Here is a 15,457-nt window from a genome sequence, read left to right as displayed (position 1 = left end):
TGTCTCTACAAAAAAATAACACAAATTAGCCAGGTGTGGTGGCATGTACCTGTAGTCCTTGCTGCTGGGGAGGCTGAGGTGGGAGGAGCACTTGAGCCTGGGGAGGTCAAGGCTGCAGTGAACTGTGATTGCCTTACTGCACTCCAGCCTGGACAACAGAGTGATTCTGTCTCAACAAAAAACAAAAAGAGCCTGCGGTCTTAGCTGTATGAAATTCCAATTTCATTGCTGTGGAGTGAGGCTGGGCTGTGGTTGACAACCACTGATTAGACTCTCTTGCTTCCTGAAAAGGTGGCAGAGGGCCAGCTCTCCTAGCCAAAGGTATCTGAAGCTGTGGATCTGTCAGAGCTACCCAGCCCTCCAAGGTGAGGTTAGGCCCTGAGTTTTGGAGCCAGACAGGATTTATTTATTTATTTATGTATGTATGTATGTATGTATGTATGTATGTTTTGAGACGGAGTCTGGCTCTGTCGCCCAGGCTGGAGTGCAGTGGCCAGATCTCAGCTCACTGCAAGCTCCGCCTCCCGGGTTTACCCCATTCTCCTGCCTCAGCCTCCGGAGTAGCCGGGACTACAGGCGCCCGCCACCTCGCCCGGCTAGTTTTTTGTATTTTTTTAGTAGAGATGGGGTTTCACCGCGTTAGCCAGGATGGTCTCGAACTCCTGACCTTGTGATCCACCCCTCTCGGCCTCCCAAAGTGCTGGAATTACAGGCTTGAGCCACCGAGCCCGGCCGACAGGATTTATATTCTAGGTTCTTTACTTACCAGTTGTGTAGTCCTGGGCAAGTTATATCTGTAGGCCTTGGTTTTCTCTCCTGTAAAATGGAAATAATAGTGCTACCCATCTTGTGAGGTTAATACTGGGATTAAATGAATTAATAGGTGTAAACACTTAGAGACAAGTCTGACGTATGTCAAGAAATGTTAGTGTCTGAAGGAGATTGGTTCCAAGACCCCCTGCAGATACCAAAACTCCAGATTGCTGAAGTCTCATACAGTAAATGGTATAGTATTTGCATAGAACCTACACACATCCTTCCTTTAAGTCATCTCTAGATTACTTACAATACCTAGTACAATGTAAATACTAAGAAAATAGAAAATAGTTGTTACACTGTTTTTTTGTTTTTTGTTTTTTCGTTTTTGAGACAGAGTCTCTGTCACCCAGGCTGGAGTGCAGTGGTGCAGTCTTGGCTCACTGCAACTTCCGCCTCCCAGGTTCAAGTGATTCTTCTGCCTCAGCCTCCTGAGTAGCTGGAACAACCAGAACACACCACCACACCCAGCTAATTTTGTTTTTTCTTTGAGATGGAGTCTCACTCTGTCACCCAGGCTGGAGTGCAGTGGCACAATCTCGGTTCACTGCAAGCTCCGCCTCCTGGGTTCACACCAGTCTCCCGCCTCAGCCTCCCGAGTAGCTGGGACTACAGGCGCCCGCCACCACATCCTACACCCAGCTAATTTTTGTATTGTTAGTAGAGACAGGGTTTTACCATGTTGGCCAGGCTGGTCTCAAACTCCTAACCTCAGGTGATCTGCCTGCCTTGGCCTTCCAAAGTGCTGGCAGGTGTGAGCCACTGCGCCTGGCCCCTGTATTTTAAAATTTGTATTATTGTTATTATTTTAATCCATGGTTGGTTGAATCCATGGATGTGGAATTCTCAGATATAGAAGGCCAACTATAATTGTTATCCTTTTCCAAAACATTTAGAATTTGAGAAAAAGAGAAGAGCCCAGAGGCCATAGGGAAAATATGCCACCTTTCTGGAAGCCAGTGGAGCTGAGTCCTCCACAGGGAAGAGAATAAAATGGGGATATGTTCTGTGACTGGAGACTGACCCGCTCAATCCAGGCATTGCAGACCTTCATGTCACTAAGGAGGTGTCCAGGCCTCCATGGAGGGATGGAAGGAGCTGGTTTCCTGCTGCAGGACTGTTAGACTCAAGTCTGGGTCCTAGGGTAGAGAAGAGAGGTGGGCGAGGGAGCCAGGGCTTCAACCCAGGCCTCTGCACCCACCATCAGGCCCCAGCTGTTTTTCCCAGGAGTGTCTCTTCTCCTCTCATTAATGGGGATTTCACAGCCAGCTTGAACTCTGCTTTTCCATTTGTAAGCCAGAAAGATGCCAGTTCAAGGGACGAGAGGGCCAAGCTGCCAGGAAGGAGCCACGGCAGGTGGAGACTTTGCTATTTTACACTCCCATATAGTCCTAAAGCACTTTTGCTTTTCACAGCATTTCACATCCGTTGCTTATTAGCTCCTCCCACTCTCCCCCTAAGTAGGTGGGACAGTCTCTCTCCCTGTTACAAAGATGAGTAAATGGCAGTGATGCAGCCAGACTCAGAACCCGTTTTCTAGATATTCTTTCTCCCAGGAGGAGAGTGATAGAGAGCTGGGCATCTGTGGAAAGGGCAGCAGCTTTATAAGAGAGCCAGATTCTGTAACATCAAAGGCCGTGTGTTGCCTATAAAACTTAATTTGGGGCCGGGCGCAGTGACTCAGGCCTGTAATCCCAGCACTTTGGGAGGCCCAGGCAGGCAGATCCCCTGAGATAAGGAGTTCAAGAGCAGCCTGGCCAACATGGCGAAACCCCATTTCTATTAAAAACACACAAAAAATAGCTGGGCGTGGTGGCTCATGCTTGTAATCCCAGCTACTCGGGAGGCTGAGGCAGGAGAATCACTTGAACCCAGGAGGCCGAGGTTGCAGTGAGCTGAGATGGTGCCACTGCATTCCAGCCTGGGCGACACAGTGAGACCCTGTCTCCAAAAAAAAAAAGACAAAAAACAAAAAAAACCCTTAATTTTGTGTAGTTCTAGCAATACGGAGTAAATTTGTTGGTATAATCTCTGAAATAAATTTAGAACAGCTTGATTGCAGGCATTTTTTCTCCCAGGGGAAAAAAGGGATTACGCTGCCCAGAATCAGACTCAGCATTTAATGAGCACCTTCTGTATGCTCGCACTATGCCAAGTGCTTGCCAGACATCATCTGGTATAGCCCTCACAAAAGGCCTGAGAGTAGCTATGATTACCCCCATTTTGTCAGCACGGACACTGAAGGTCAGGAAAATGGAGAGATGGGCTTTTTGCTGTCACTACAGGGAACAAGGCAGGAGGAAGCAGCCTAATTGCAGGGTAGGGTTTTAAGTCAGGCTACGGTGACAGTTTGACCTTGGAGCTCACTTAAGGGAGACTGTGGGTATGAAAGGTGAGAAATTCTGAGAAGCAGAGTCCTGAAGGTATGAGCACCTGCTGGGAGGGCAAGAGGGGATGAGGGGAGGCCCAAAGCAAACATAAGAGGGAAGTCCTGACTTCAGGAGAGATTAGGGACGGGGTTGTGGTTGTCCCCAGCATCCCCAGGGGGAAGCCCACAGAGGAGCTGCCCTCCCCCGGCTCCTGAGTTTGGCAGGGCTATTGTTTTCAATCATGTTTCCCAATAACTTTGCACCTTGGCAGAATCAAGCCAAGTGACTTATGCCTGTTGTTGGCAGGGACTGTTTCCATTTCCGGTGCATGTTAGACTGGGCCACTTTCTTTGTGTTTAACCCCTTCCCTCACATATATCTGACCACACCCCTGCCCCCTCCCATACATACTAAGGGTGGATGATCTGACCCAGCCTTGCTTGGGGTGTGCTGTGTGTAAAAATACATGGGGTTGAGCCATTTCCTGCTGCTTCCGTTGTTGCATGGCGATAAGACACTGGGGACTCAGCTGTGGACAGAAAGATCCTCCAACAGGCTGAGGGGAACCAGGCGCCAGGGGAGCGGGGCTCAGGCCTCCTCGCTTTCAGCCCACCTTACATTTCTCATCTTTCCTATCTCCTGCGACCTTTTCCTTCCTTTCTCTCCCTCCCCCTCATCCTTTCTTAGTCTCTCTTCTCCTTTCCTTGTCTCTCCAACTTTGGTGCCACCCTGATGCATTCAGGAAGCCTGCCCGCCTGGTGGGGAGTAAAGGGGGCTGTCATTTCCTTCCTACGCATTCACCCTCTGCAAAGCTGGGTGGCTGGTAGCCTCAGGCCCCCAAACTGGTCCCCGCTTCCCTTGGCCTGTGAGTTCCTTCTGCGGCTTTAGTCCTCGGGGACCCGGCCAGCAGGGTGGGGGTGGGGCATGCTCCTCTCCCAATTCTCGGAGACTAGGAAGGACTGGGGGCTCCTACCATTATGAAGCGGAAAAGGTTACCAATGACTCTGGAGAGCTGTAAGGTAATGGAGGGCCCGGGAGAGGTGTCAGCAGAGGCAGGGTGGCCCACCGATCTGCGTTAGTGAAGATGGGGTGGCGTGGGCAGGCAGGCAGGACACTAAGTGTAGGCTTTGGTCAGCCCTGAGGGAGAGGCCTTATGAGGCAGTTGAGTCCAGAGAGAAAATTTGTCTCATTCCTCAGAAATCCAACCCCATGACTCTAATGAGGCCTCAGACCTGCCCGGTCCATGTGCTGGAGCTTTAAGAGTTCTGGGCTGGGGCCAGGCGCAGTGGTTCACACCTATAATCCCAGCGCTTTGGGAGGCCAAGGCAGGCAGATCACTTGAGGTCAGGAGTTCGAGACCAGCCTGGCCAACACGGTGAAACCCCATCTCTACTAAAAATACAAAAATTAGCCAGGCATGGTGGTGGGCGCCTGTAATACCAGCTTCTCAGGAGGCTGAGGCAGGAGAATCCCTTGAACCAGGGAGGTGGAGGGTGCAGTGAGCTGAGATCACGCTACTGCAGTCCAGCTGGGGCAACAGAACGAGACTCTGTCTCAAATAAATAGATGAACAAACAAATAAATAAAAGAGTTCTGGGCTGGAAGTTCTGTCCTTTCCTGGCCGTGTGTCCCTGAACAACTTGCTTGACCTTTCTGGACCAAAAGAGGAGCAGCTCTGCCTAGACTGCATTTTAGGGATGCTATGGGGACTGGGTAGAGCGCAGATGTGAGAGCCCTGTGTAAGTGGCTGTCAGGGAATACAGTTCTTGTGTCTTCTTTTGGACTCCTGCATCCATTTTCCAGGTGGAAAAACCAAGTCCAGAGGCATCCAGGGGTACTCCTGTGGTCTCAGGGTTTACCCATGCTTCCTCTGCCTGCCTCTTTCTGCAGGTCGACAAGGGAGACCTGGTGGCACTGAGCCTCCCCGCCGGCCATGGTGACACTGATGGCCCCATCAGCCTGGATGTGCCCGACGGGGCACCGGACCCCCAGCGGACCAAGGCCGCCATTGACCACCTGCACCAGAAGATCCTGAAGATCACCGAGCAGATCAAGATCGAGCAGGAGGCTCGCGACGACAACGTGGCAGAGTACCTGAAACTGGCCAACAACGCGGACAAGCAGCAGGTGTCGCGCATCAAGCAGGTGTTCGAGAAGAAGAACCAGAAGTCAGCCCAGACCATTGCCCAGCTGCACAAGAAACTGGAGCACTACCGCCGGCGCCTGAAGGAGATTGAGCAGAATGGGCCCTCGCGGCAGCCCAAGGACGTGCTGCGGGACATGCAGCAGGGGCTGAAGGACGTAGGCGCCAACGTGCGCGCAGGCATCAGTGGCTTTGGGGGCGGCGTGGTGGAGGGCGTCAAGGGCAGCCTCTCCGGTCTCTCGCAGGCTACCCACACCGCCGTGGTGTCCAAGCCCCGGGAGTTTGCCAGCCTCATCCGCAACAAGTTTGGCAGTGCTGACAACATCGCTCACCTGAAGGACCCCCTGGAAGATGGGCCTCCCGAGGAGGCAGCCCGGGCACTGAGCGGCAGTGCCACACTCGTCTCCAGCCCCAAATATGGCAGCGATGACGAGTGCTCCAGTGCCAGCGCCAGCTCAGCCGGGGCAGGCAGCAACTCGGGGGCTGGGCCCAGCGGAGCACTGGGGAGCCCTAAGTCCAGTGCACTGTATGGTGCTCCTGGAAACCTGGATGCTCTGCTGGAAGAGCTACGGGAGATCAAGGAGGGACAGTCTCACCTGGAGGACTCCATGGAAGACCTGAAGACTCAGCTGCAGAGGGACTACACCTACATGACCCAGTGCCTGCAGGAGGAGCGCTACAGGTAGGTGCCTGCCCAGCCAGCCCCTCCTGCAGTCCAGCCGGACCTGGAATGAAGCAAGGAGCACTGGATTTCAGACCCAGGGTGTGGAGGCAGTCAGAGGAGCATCTGCAGCATCCTGGCGGCTGGAAGGGGCCAGCATGAGGCCCTAAGGAGCCTTCTTTTTTTTCTTCTTTTTTTTTTTTTTGGAGACAGAGTCTTTCTGTTGCCCAGGCTGGAGTGCAGTGGCACGATCTCAGCTCACTGTAACCTCCGCCTCCTGGGTTGAAGCGATTCTCCTGCCTCAGCCTCCTGAGTAGCTGGAATTATAGGCCCACACCACCACACGCAGCTAATTTTTTTGTATTTTTAGTAGAGACAGGGTTTCACCATGTTGGTCAGGCTGGTCTTGATCTCCTGACCTCAAGTCAGGGATGACATTAATCCCTTCTTCATAGGGTCGTAAAGATATAATGAGTCCAGACCTGTAAAGTTGAAGCATATGACTGTGTAACTTGGGAAACTTGAACCTCCAGTCGGAGCTCCTGGGGCCAGCCTGCAACGGAGCTGGCGTCTCTCGGCCTCTCCTTCTGTGTCTCCCTTCGGCCCTGTGCTGCCCTTTGCTGTGTGCCTCTGCAGTACTTGCCGCTCGCTCCCTGGGCTCGCAGGGGGATCTTCTCCTTAGCTAGCACTTTCTCTTTTTCTTCTCCATATATACGAAGAAGGTTTGGAAGATTGAAGGGGAGCCCCACCTAAAAATTATCCACTCCTCACATAATAGTCATCTTACACTATTTTGTGCCTTCAGAGCAGGGATTGTGTCCTCCACACCCATGTATCCCTGGTACCCAGAGAGCATCTGAGCCCAGGGCTGAAGAGCCCAGGTTGAAATCGGCCAATCCTTAACTCCTCCCTTCATGAGCTGTGTGATCCTGGGCAGCTCCTCAGCCTCCACACCTCAGTCTTCTCCGCTGTAAAATGGAGATGACACTGGCACCTATCTCATGGGATTGCGGGGAGGATCCTATGAGGTCATGTAGGCAAGATGCTTAGCACAATGCCTGCACCTAAGTGCTGTGTAAAGAGTAGCTTCATTGTTGTTGCTGTTAAAATTAGAACAGAGCAGAGCTGGACACGTGGGGTGGGCTGAGTCATTGTTTATTGAGAGAATGAATGAATCAACCATGGGAGAGAAGGGAGGCTCAGGGAGCCAGGACTGGTGTCACTCTCTCCCTCTGCCAGGTATGAGCGGCTGGAGGAGCAGCTCAACGACCTGACTGAGCTTCACCAGAACGAGATGACGAACCTGAAGCAGGAGCTGGCCAGCATGGAGGAGAAGGTGGCCTACCAGTCCTATGAGAGGGCGCGGGACATCCAGGTATGGCCAGGGCAACCGTGGGAGGCCCCAGATGTGCTGGTAGAGCTGGCAGCAGCCAGAGGGTTAGGATTCTTGTCTGGTGGGGCACGATAGACACAGGCTGGCCTGTTGGCCGGGGCAGATAGGCACGTGGACGAAGAGGGCAGCATAGCGGGGGCCGAGTGTAGATGAGCAAGACAGGCCTGAAGCTGAGAGCATGCACTGTGCAGAGGCAAGCCCACAGGGCAAGGGCCGCCATGCCCCCTACCTCTTTGATGGCAGCCTTGCAAATGAGTAATTGGAGTTCCCAGGCTCCAGCCTGCCTCAAGAGGGAGCTAGCTGGGATCGGGCCAGCTCCTCTCCATCCCTAGTAATCAAGACTCTCATTTCCTAGCATCCTCCCCAGAGAGTCATCCTTAAAGGGCTCTGACCCAAGTTACAGGTAGTCAACCTCCACTCCTCCTGGCCTTTGGAGAGGAGGCTTCGTTACAGGCACCTTCCCAGTGGGGTAGGTAGATTTTCAGGCTAGGGGTCCTGCCCATCCTGAGCACCCACATGCCAGCCTCTCTGCCCCCGCAGGAGGCCGTGGAGTCCTGCCTGACCCGGGTCACCAAGCTAGAGCTGCAGCAGCAACAGCAGCAGGTGGTGCAGCTGGAGGGCGTGGAGAACGCCAACGCGCGGGCGCTGCTGGGCAAGTTCATCAACGTGATCCTGGCGCTCATGGCCGTGCTGCTGGTGTTCGTGTCCACCGTTGCCAACTTCATCACGCCCCTCATGAAGACACGCCTGCGCATCACCAGCACCGCCCTCCTGGTCCTCGTCCTGTTCCTCCTCTGGAAGCACTGGGACTCCCTCACCTACCTCCTGGAGCACGTGTTGCTGCCCAGCTGAGTGGCCAGCCATGCCGACCCTGTGCTCTCCAGCCCCCAGCTGGCCACACTGCTCCAGGAGGGACCCTTGGACTTCTTCGTGTGTCCAGTTTGGCCTCCTGCCCAAACTGTCCATTCCAGCAGCTCCTGCCCCCTTCTCTGTACTTGCTTCTGGCTGACACCTTCTCCCTGTTGGCCTGAAGGGAGCTTAGAATGCAGCCCTGGCTGGATATAGTGGGGGCACCTGTGGCCAAGTGGAGCAGAGGTGGACACGGGATTGGATTGTTTTGATTATTTATAGTTACACAAGGACTTCTCCCAGCTGACCCTCAGGATGCCCCGGGTCAGGAAGGCCATTAAGAATAAGAGGAGAGGGCTCTGCCTCAGCTTTCCTAGGAAAGAGTCCACCTCAGAGATAGCTACGGTTTCCTCTGGTGGAGATGGTGAGGATGAAGGCTGGAGAGTGAGGGAGGAGGCTCTGCTGGCCTCAGAGAACACAGGGATGGGAGGGTCCCTGGCCTTCAGGCACCTCTAGAGCCAGAGAGCAGGCTCAGAGCAGCTAGTGTGGAGCTCAGCACCCCCAACCCCACCCCTCCTCCCTGTAGAGCTGATTTGTGGCCTCCTTCTGGGGCTGGGCTCTGCAGGCCAGGTGGGTGTGGCTTGTGTTTTCCCTGCTGTTCTTTCTGCCTGTACTGGATCTGCTATTTTCAGGGAAACAGGCCCCAAGGCCCCCCTGAGTCTCACCCTAAGCCCTTAGGCCTCTGGGAGTGCTGTTGGGTTCTATTTATTTATTTATTTGTTCTTTTGTTCCCTACCCATGCTCCCAGCGTCTTCCCTGCTGAGCACCGGGAGAGGTCCTGCCCTGTCCTCTCTGAAGCCAGGGCCCTTCCATTCCCTTTAGCCTCTGGATCATCCTGGCTGGGAGAAGTGGGACCAAGCCACTCAGCCCTTCTCTCCCCAAGCAGCCCTACAGCCGAGATGGGAGGCGCGTGGCCTCTTTTATCTGTCTATTTATTTTGTAAGTGTGTATTCATGTGGAGGAGGTTGTTGTTTTATTTTTTTAAGGCTCTGGAGTGTTGTGTATGGTTTCTTTTCACATCCCAGCCTCCCATGGGCACTTCCAAGAAGAGAGGGGATTTCTTGGAAAAGGAGAGAGGAATCCCCTAGAGCAGGGAAAGCAGTGCCTGCCAGCTGTTGTGCACCTTCCTGAGAAATAAATATCCTCTAAATTTTCAAACCATCCTGTCTGGTGTTGGTTGATTAGGTTGTGTCTGTGGGAACCACCAGGTGTCTCCCCACACCCAAGCATTCTGGGTAACAGGCTGGGCGTCATCTGTTGACCTGAGGCCCTCTCCCTCCAGGATCCGACAAGGAACAAGGCATGGCCTAAGTGGTGTGATAGGAGGAATGGTATACACCCCATCCAGGCCTCTTGGAGTCCATGGGAGGGCAATTAGGAGAGAGATTTCCATAGCTCGGAGCAGTTGAGCTGCCAGCAGCCTGAATGACAGCAGTAATGCCCGAGTGGGGCCACGAGAGGGCAGCAGAGTCCTTACTCTAACCTTTTCTCCCAGTGCAGCCCCAATGAAGGCAGCTGCTGGAGTTAGCTTGGTTTTCTCAGCGGTCAGCCAGAGCACGGAGCACCTGCTCTCCAGGTGCTGGAGCGTGGGCTTGAGTGTAGTGACCAGGCCCTCTGTGGCTACAGCGCCCACTCCCGGCAGTTCACACAGATGGGCACCCCAGAAGGCACTGCACTCCCAGCAGTAATCCTGTGGGAGTTTCGGAGAGGCCACCTGAATCTCCCTGCTGGGATGAAGAGGAGATGCTGACTTCCAGCATCGGGAACAGGAGGGATGGTGGGAAATGCACCCACCCCAGAGACCTGGGCCCTGGCCCATAGTGAGTAGATGGCAGCCAACTCACATCTGTCTGCACCTCAGTCTCCACATCAGTGATAGAGGATGTGCAGCAGCTCACTCCGAAGGGCTTGGACTTTCTGCAGTTCTGTGGGTCTGACAAATCAAAAGTTGCCGCTGTACTTGTGGCCTCAGGCTTGAGGAGACACCAAGAGTCAGGGATAGTGCCATCACCAGATTGGAGAGAAGGCTGTGCTGGTGCCACGGGGGTGGGCATTGGTGGCTCATGCTCACCCTCTGTACAATGTAGGAGTTTCACTAGGTGACCTTGCCAGGGTCTTCCAACAGTGTCATTCCTGGACCCTGCACTCACCTCCCTTGGGGGCCACAGGTGGCCTAGAGCCCACATTCCTGGGCTCCATGTGGGGGGTGACTGCCCCAGTCTGCAGACATTTCCCACATTCCTCCCCAAGGTCAGGTGCCTTCCCTGAATTAAATGTCACTGCCAACCACAGCCCACACTGAAAGGGAGGAGGAAAAAGGGAGGGAGGGTGGCGGGCATGCTCAGCTGATCCTGAGACTGACAGCGAACAGAGGAGGTGGGGGAAGACCAGCCCCAGCTACACAGGGTCATCTGCAAAAAGGACAGAACACCAGCCTGTGTTTGCCTTATCATGACAACGTGTCTAATAAAGCCCTGCCCATCCTGAACGCTGATGCTCACTGATGCTTCCTTTTTTGTGCTTGAGCCTTCTCGCCCTTTGGAAAAAAGGGAGTGCATTGTCCCCACTTCAACCTGGCCTCCTTCACTGGGGTTGCCTCCTCTGCTGGGGACCATTCTCCTTCAGAATGCAGGGCCAAAAGGCAGGTCCTTTCCAGAGCATCTGTCATGCAGGTCCCAGCCCCTCACCTGAGGGTCTGGAGGTCTCAGCCAGGCTGATATGCCCCCCTCAGCCTGGGTCCACTAGGGAGGGAGTAGCTAAGAATTCATGCTGGAATTGGCACATTACTGCTCTGGCAGCACTGAGCAGGCAGGTGGCATGTTTACCATGCCCGTACGAGCTGGCACTCCCTGCCAACCTCATCAAAACTATAGGGCTACAACAGGTGCAGCCCTGGCAAACAGCAAAGCAGGCAGACAACACAGGCCAGCAGGAGGTGACTTAACCCTTGCCAGCCCAGGTTACTCTGGAGTGGTTCTGAGCTATGGAGGGAGGGAAGGGAGGAGGAAAGACTTGGGGCCACAGGGTGGGAGAGAAGGGGAGCTGTAGCCAGGGCACCTGGAGGGATCTTCGTGGCAGGCTCAATTTCCCCTTCAAAGCCAGGGCCCTTAAGTCAAGCCTGGATCCCAATATTAAGGAGCCAGCAGACCTAGGCTCAAACCCTAGTGCTGCTACTCACCTTGGACAGGGTTCCAGCTGCTCTCAGCCCAATATCCTCATCTTCCAGGAGGAATGGAGGTGACATGAAACTGGCTCACAGGCTTGAGTGCAGGAGACTTGACATTCTACAGATCAAGACTTAAGCACAAGGCCTAGAACATAATGGATTAACCCGAGATTTATTTATAACAAGTATGTATAACATACAAGACCAAGGGTGGCTAAGTGAGCCTCAGCCTCTGACACTGGAAGGCCTAATAGAGGTCCTCAGGATTCCTCTTCCCTGGGAACCCAGAACCTGCTTATTCCCAGCAACCTCTCCCCTCCCTCGGTCTGGTAGACAAAGCTGGTCCAGTCCCAAGAGGCCAAGCCCCAGCTTGAGAGAGGACTGGATTCGGCCTATTTGACCCAAGATGGCTGCCTCCACCCCAACTCCACAAGTGTATCAGTCTGTGGTTCCCTCCCGCCTCCAGCCTGTGGTCCTGGGTGTGGGGTCTAGGAAGGAGAGCAGGAATCAAGAGGCCTGCTTTTGAGTTGAGACTGAGGAGGTTGTGGGTCTCAGTTTCTCCAACTGAAACATGGGGATAATCATATCCGTGCTGCCCAACTGTTAGGACACCAGTGAGGCTCGTGGGTGCAGGTATGAGTGCCTGCCCCACAGCACCCCAGGATCTCACCCTAGGGGAATGACCTGTTAGAATGCTGCCAGCCATCTGGGGCCCCAGGGAGGGCTCTGATCTGCCCAGGGACAGGGCTGGGCAGGGCTTGGGGAAGCAGCCAGCAATGGCCCACGGGCCTGACAGCTTGCAGCCAACCTCCAGATGTGGATGGAAGGGAGAAGCCTGGTCCCCACTAGGCCGCGGGGAGGCATGTGGGGAAGGAGGGGAGGCTGAGACTTGTCCCAGCACATTCGGGCCTGCTGGCAGGTCCTGAGTCACCCAGGCAGCTAGAAGAGCAGTCCGGCTGGTGACAGCAGTGCTGCCTCCCAGACACAGGGCCTCCCAGGAGAGTACTCCCGCCTTGGTCCCCTCATACCCCAAGGCCGACTGTCCAGATGAAGTATCCCAGGCCCAGCGGTGCCACCTCAGCCATGCGCCTGCCTCCAGACAGCCATCCACAAAGCTGGCTCTGATTACAAAAGCACCAGTGGTGATTCTGAGAGGTCTGGGTGCCCAGTCTCTGCGCCCTGCCAGCCTCAGCCTGAGGTTCTCTTGTTGCCCTTACTTTGTTTTTTTGTTTTGTTTTATTTTTAAGTGAAATAAATTATTTCAGTTTAATTTTCTCAGCATGTATCTGGCATTAAGTAGTTTTTATAATTTTTATTCCCATAGGTTATTGGGGAACAGGTGGTGTTTGGTTACATGAGTAAGTTCTTTAGTGGTGATTTGTGAGATTTTGGTGCACCCATCACCCAAGCAGTGTATACTGTACCCTATTCATAGTCTTTTATCCCTCTCTTGTTGCCTTACTTTGATTATTCTTTTTTTTTTTTTTTTTTTGAGACAAAGTCTTGCTCTGTCACCCAGGCTGGAGGGCAATGGCGCGATCTCGGCTCACTGCAACCTCTACCTCCTGGGTTCAAGCAACTCTTCTACCTCAGCCTCCTGGGCAGCTGGGACTACAGGTGTGTGCCACCATACCCAGCTAATTTGGTTTTTTTTGCTTGTTTTGTTTTTTGAGATAGAGTTCTGCTCTTGTTGCCCAGGCTGGAGTGAAATGGAATGATCTCGGCTCACTGCAACCTCCACCTCCCAGGTTCAAGTGATTCTCCTGCCTCAGCCTCCCGAGTAGCTGGGATTACAGGCATGAGCCACCACACCCAGCTAATTTGGTATTTTTAGTACAGTTTCTCCATGGGGTTTCTCCATGTTGATCAGGTTGGTCTCGAACTCCCAACCTCAGGTGATCTGACCGCCTCAGCCTCCCAAAGTGCTGGGATTACAGGCTTGAGCCACTGTGCCCAGCCTAATTTTTGTATTTTTAGTAGAGACTGGATTTTACCATGTTGTTCGGGCTGGTCTCGAACTCCTGACCTCAGGTGATCCACCTGCCTCAGCCTCCCAAAGTGCTGGGAATACAGGCATGAGCCTCTGTGCCTGGCCACTTTGGTTTTTCTTGTTGTAATCTCAGCTCTCTGAAGATAAGTCTGAAGTAAATACTTTAGAAAGATCTAAGTGTTTCTCTGGCTGGTCTGGAGTTCTGTTCCTTGCTCTCCTGTAGGAAGACTGAGTCCTCTCCATACCACCCTAGGTAAGAGACCATCCACTCCTACCTGGAGCTGTCTCCAGCCGTTACTTAATTGGGGTGCCTCTGTCCTTTTTCTAGTTTGGGTCAGCCCCAGTCACCCATACTGAGGGTGGAGATGGAGAAGAGAGGATTTCCCAAGAAACTGGTCATTAAGTGAACTCATGCAAGAGACAAGTCACCAACACAGACCTGATGTCTCTCTGACCGGCCTCCTCCACTTTAGCTTCTCAGCCAAGTGTGGCCCAGCCAGGCCAAGGGTGGGAAGACCTGAGAGATGGGAATCTGGCTGCTGAGGAGGAAGGGGCCAAGGAGGGGTTCCCTTCCTTCTTCTTCATTTTCTCCTCTGTTGGTCTTGAAGCTCTTATCATGGTTTGGTAGCCATGGAGTCCAGGTTTGTGACCCCCAAACTACCCAGCTTTAGGTTCGATTAAATTCAGGAAACTTGGTTTTGAGCTCGGGCTCTGTGACAGGCAGTGGAGACACAGAGGAGCAAGACGTGGTTTCTGCTGTCATGGAGCTCACGAGCTAGTGGGGACAGACAGACAGACACACACACACGCACACACACCCCGTCAGTACAGAGGCAGGCAGAGATCAATAGGGCCTGTGGGGGACGGAGAGGTTTCAAGATGTAGAGCTTCCTTCTGATGGGAGCTAGGGGAGGTTTCTCCAAGCATTGGAGGAAGCATAAGAGGCAAAAAGGGACCGTGTTCTATAGCAGGATGGCTTTGGTCATGTCCTGGGGTTGCAGTGGGAGAGAGGGTATCCATGGTGTGAGTAGCTATGCAGTTATTTCAGGCATCAGCACTGCCTGGCCCACAACCCAGAAGGCAAGATACCTGAGGAGGGGGCTTCTCAGTCTGTGGCAGTGAGAAGGAGAAGAATGAGGATGGCTTTCAGAGCGGGAAGGAGACTCCAGCCCAGCACTCTGGGGCTTGGGGGCTTCAAAGGGGTTGTCCATGCTTGAAAGCCAAAGGCGGCTGGGTGCAGTGGCTCGCACCGGTATTCCCAGCACTTTGGAAGTTCGAGGCAGGTGGATCACGAGGTCAGGAGTCCAAGACCAGCCTGGCCAACATGGCGAAACCCCGTCTCTACTAAAAATACAAAAATCAGCTAGGCATGGTGGTGTGTGCCTTTAGTCTCAGCTACTGTGGAGACTGAGGCAGGAGAATCACTTGAACCTGGGAGGTGCAGGTTGCAGTGAGTTGAGATTGCACCATTGCACTCCAGCCTGGCGACAGAGCAAGACTGTCTCAAAAAAAAAAAAAAAAAAAAAGAGAGAGAGAAAGGAAAGACAGATCTGGGACCTGTGTTCTGACCACCAGAGGGGTCCTCAGTACTGGATGGTTAGGCCAGTGAGGAGCTCCAGGTTAGGAGAGGAGCAAGATTTGGGCTCCACTGGGCTTCCCTGGCCTCTCTGTCACACTCCCCCAGGGGTGAGGCTAAAGATGAAAGCGATACCAGGGCTACCCTCTCTGCTTGTCAGCTGTAAGATTAAAAAGGAGGTGGCTTCCACGCACAGCCACTGTCATCGACTCTGGTATGATTCGAGGGTGTGGGAAGGCCCCACCCTGGCCCAAAGTCATGGCAATATGAACCCTTTTTTTTGTTCAGGCCTTTACAGCTCACAGATGCTTCTTGTGTGCTGGACTGAATCATTGTATCCTCACAGCAACCTGGAGAACGGCCAGGGAGGTGTCACTGGACTCCATTTTACAAACGAGCAAGCTGAGGCTCAGAAGGATAAAGGGAACTCACTC

The 15,457-nt window shown here is 53.5% G+C and overlaps 1 protein-coding gene across 5 annotated transcripts in view; it reads left to right on the top strand.

Moving 5' to 3' along the window:
- TMCC2 (transmembrane and coiled-coil domain family 2) overlaps positions 1–9,452 on the top strand; it is a 45,027-nt gene extending 35,575 nt beyond the window's left edge. For all 5 annotated transcript variants that reach the window (XM_011957746.1, XM_011957747.1, XM_011957749.1 and 2 more), the window contains 3 exons: positions 5,076–6,010; positions 7,229–7,364; positions 7,923–9,452. In XM_011957746.1, the coding sequence (XP_011813136.1) occupies positions 5,076–6,010; positions 7,229–7,364; positions 7,923–8,234 (1,383 nt within the window). In that variant the 3' untranslated portion in view covers positions 8,235–9,452. The remainder of the gene's footprint in view (positions 1–5,075; positions 6,011–7,228; positions 7,365–7,922) is intronic.
- The last annotated feature ends 6,005 nt before the right edge of the window (positions 9,453–15,457 follow it).

Source organism: Colobus angolensis, unplaced genomic scaffold (assembly GCF_000951035.1).
Source record: "Colobus angolensis palliatus isolate OR3802 unplaced genomic scaffold, Cang.pa_1.0 Scaffold449, whole genome shotgun sequence".
Lineage (NCBI taxonomy): Eukaryota > Metazoa > Chordata > Mammalia > Primates > Cercopithecidae > Colobus > Colobus angolensis.
Note: the sequence above shows the minus strand (reverse complement) of the source record. Positions and strands in the feature narration are given on the sequence as shown.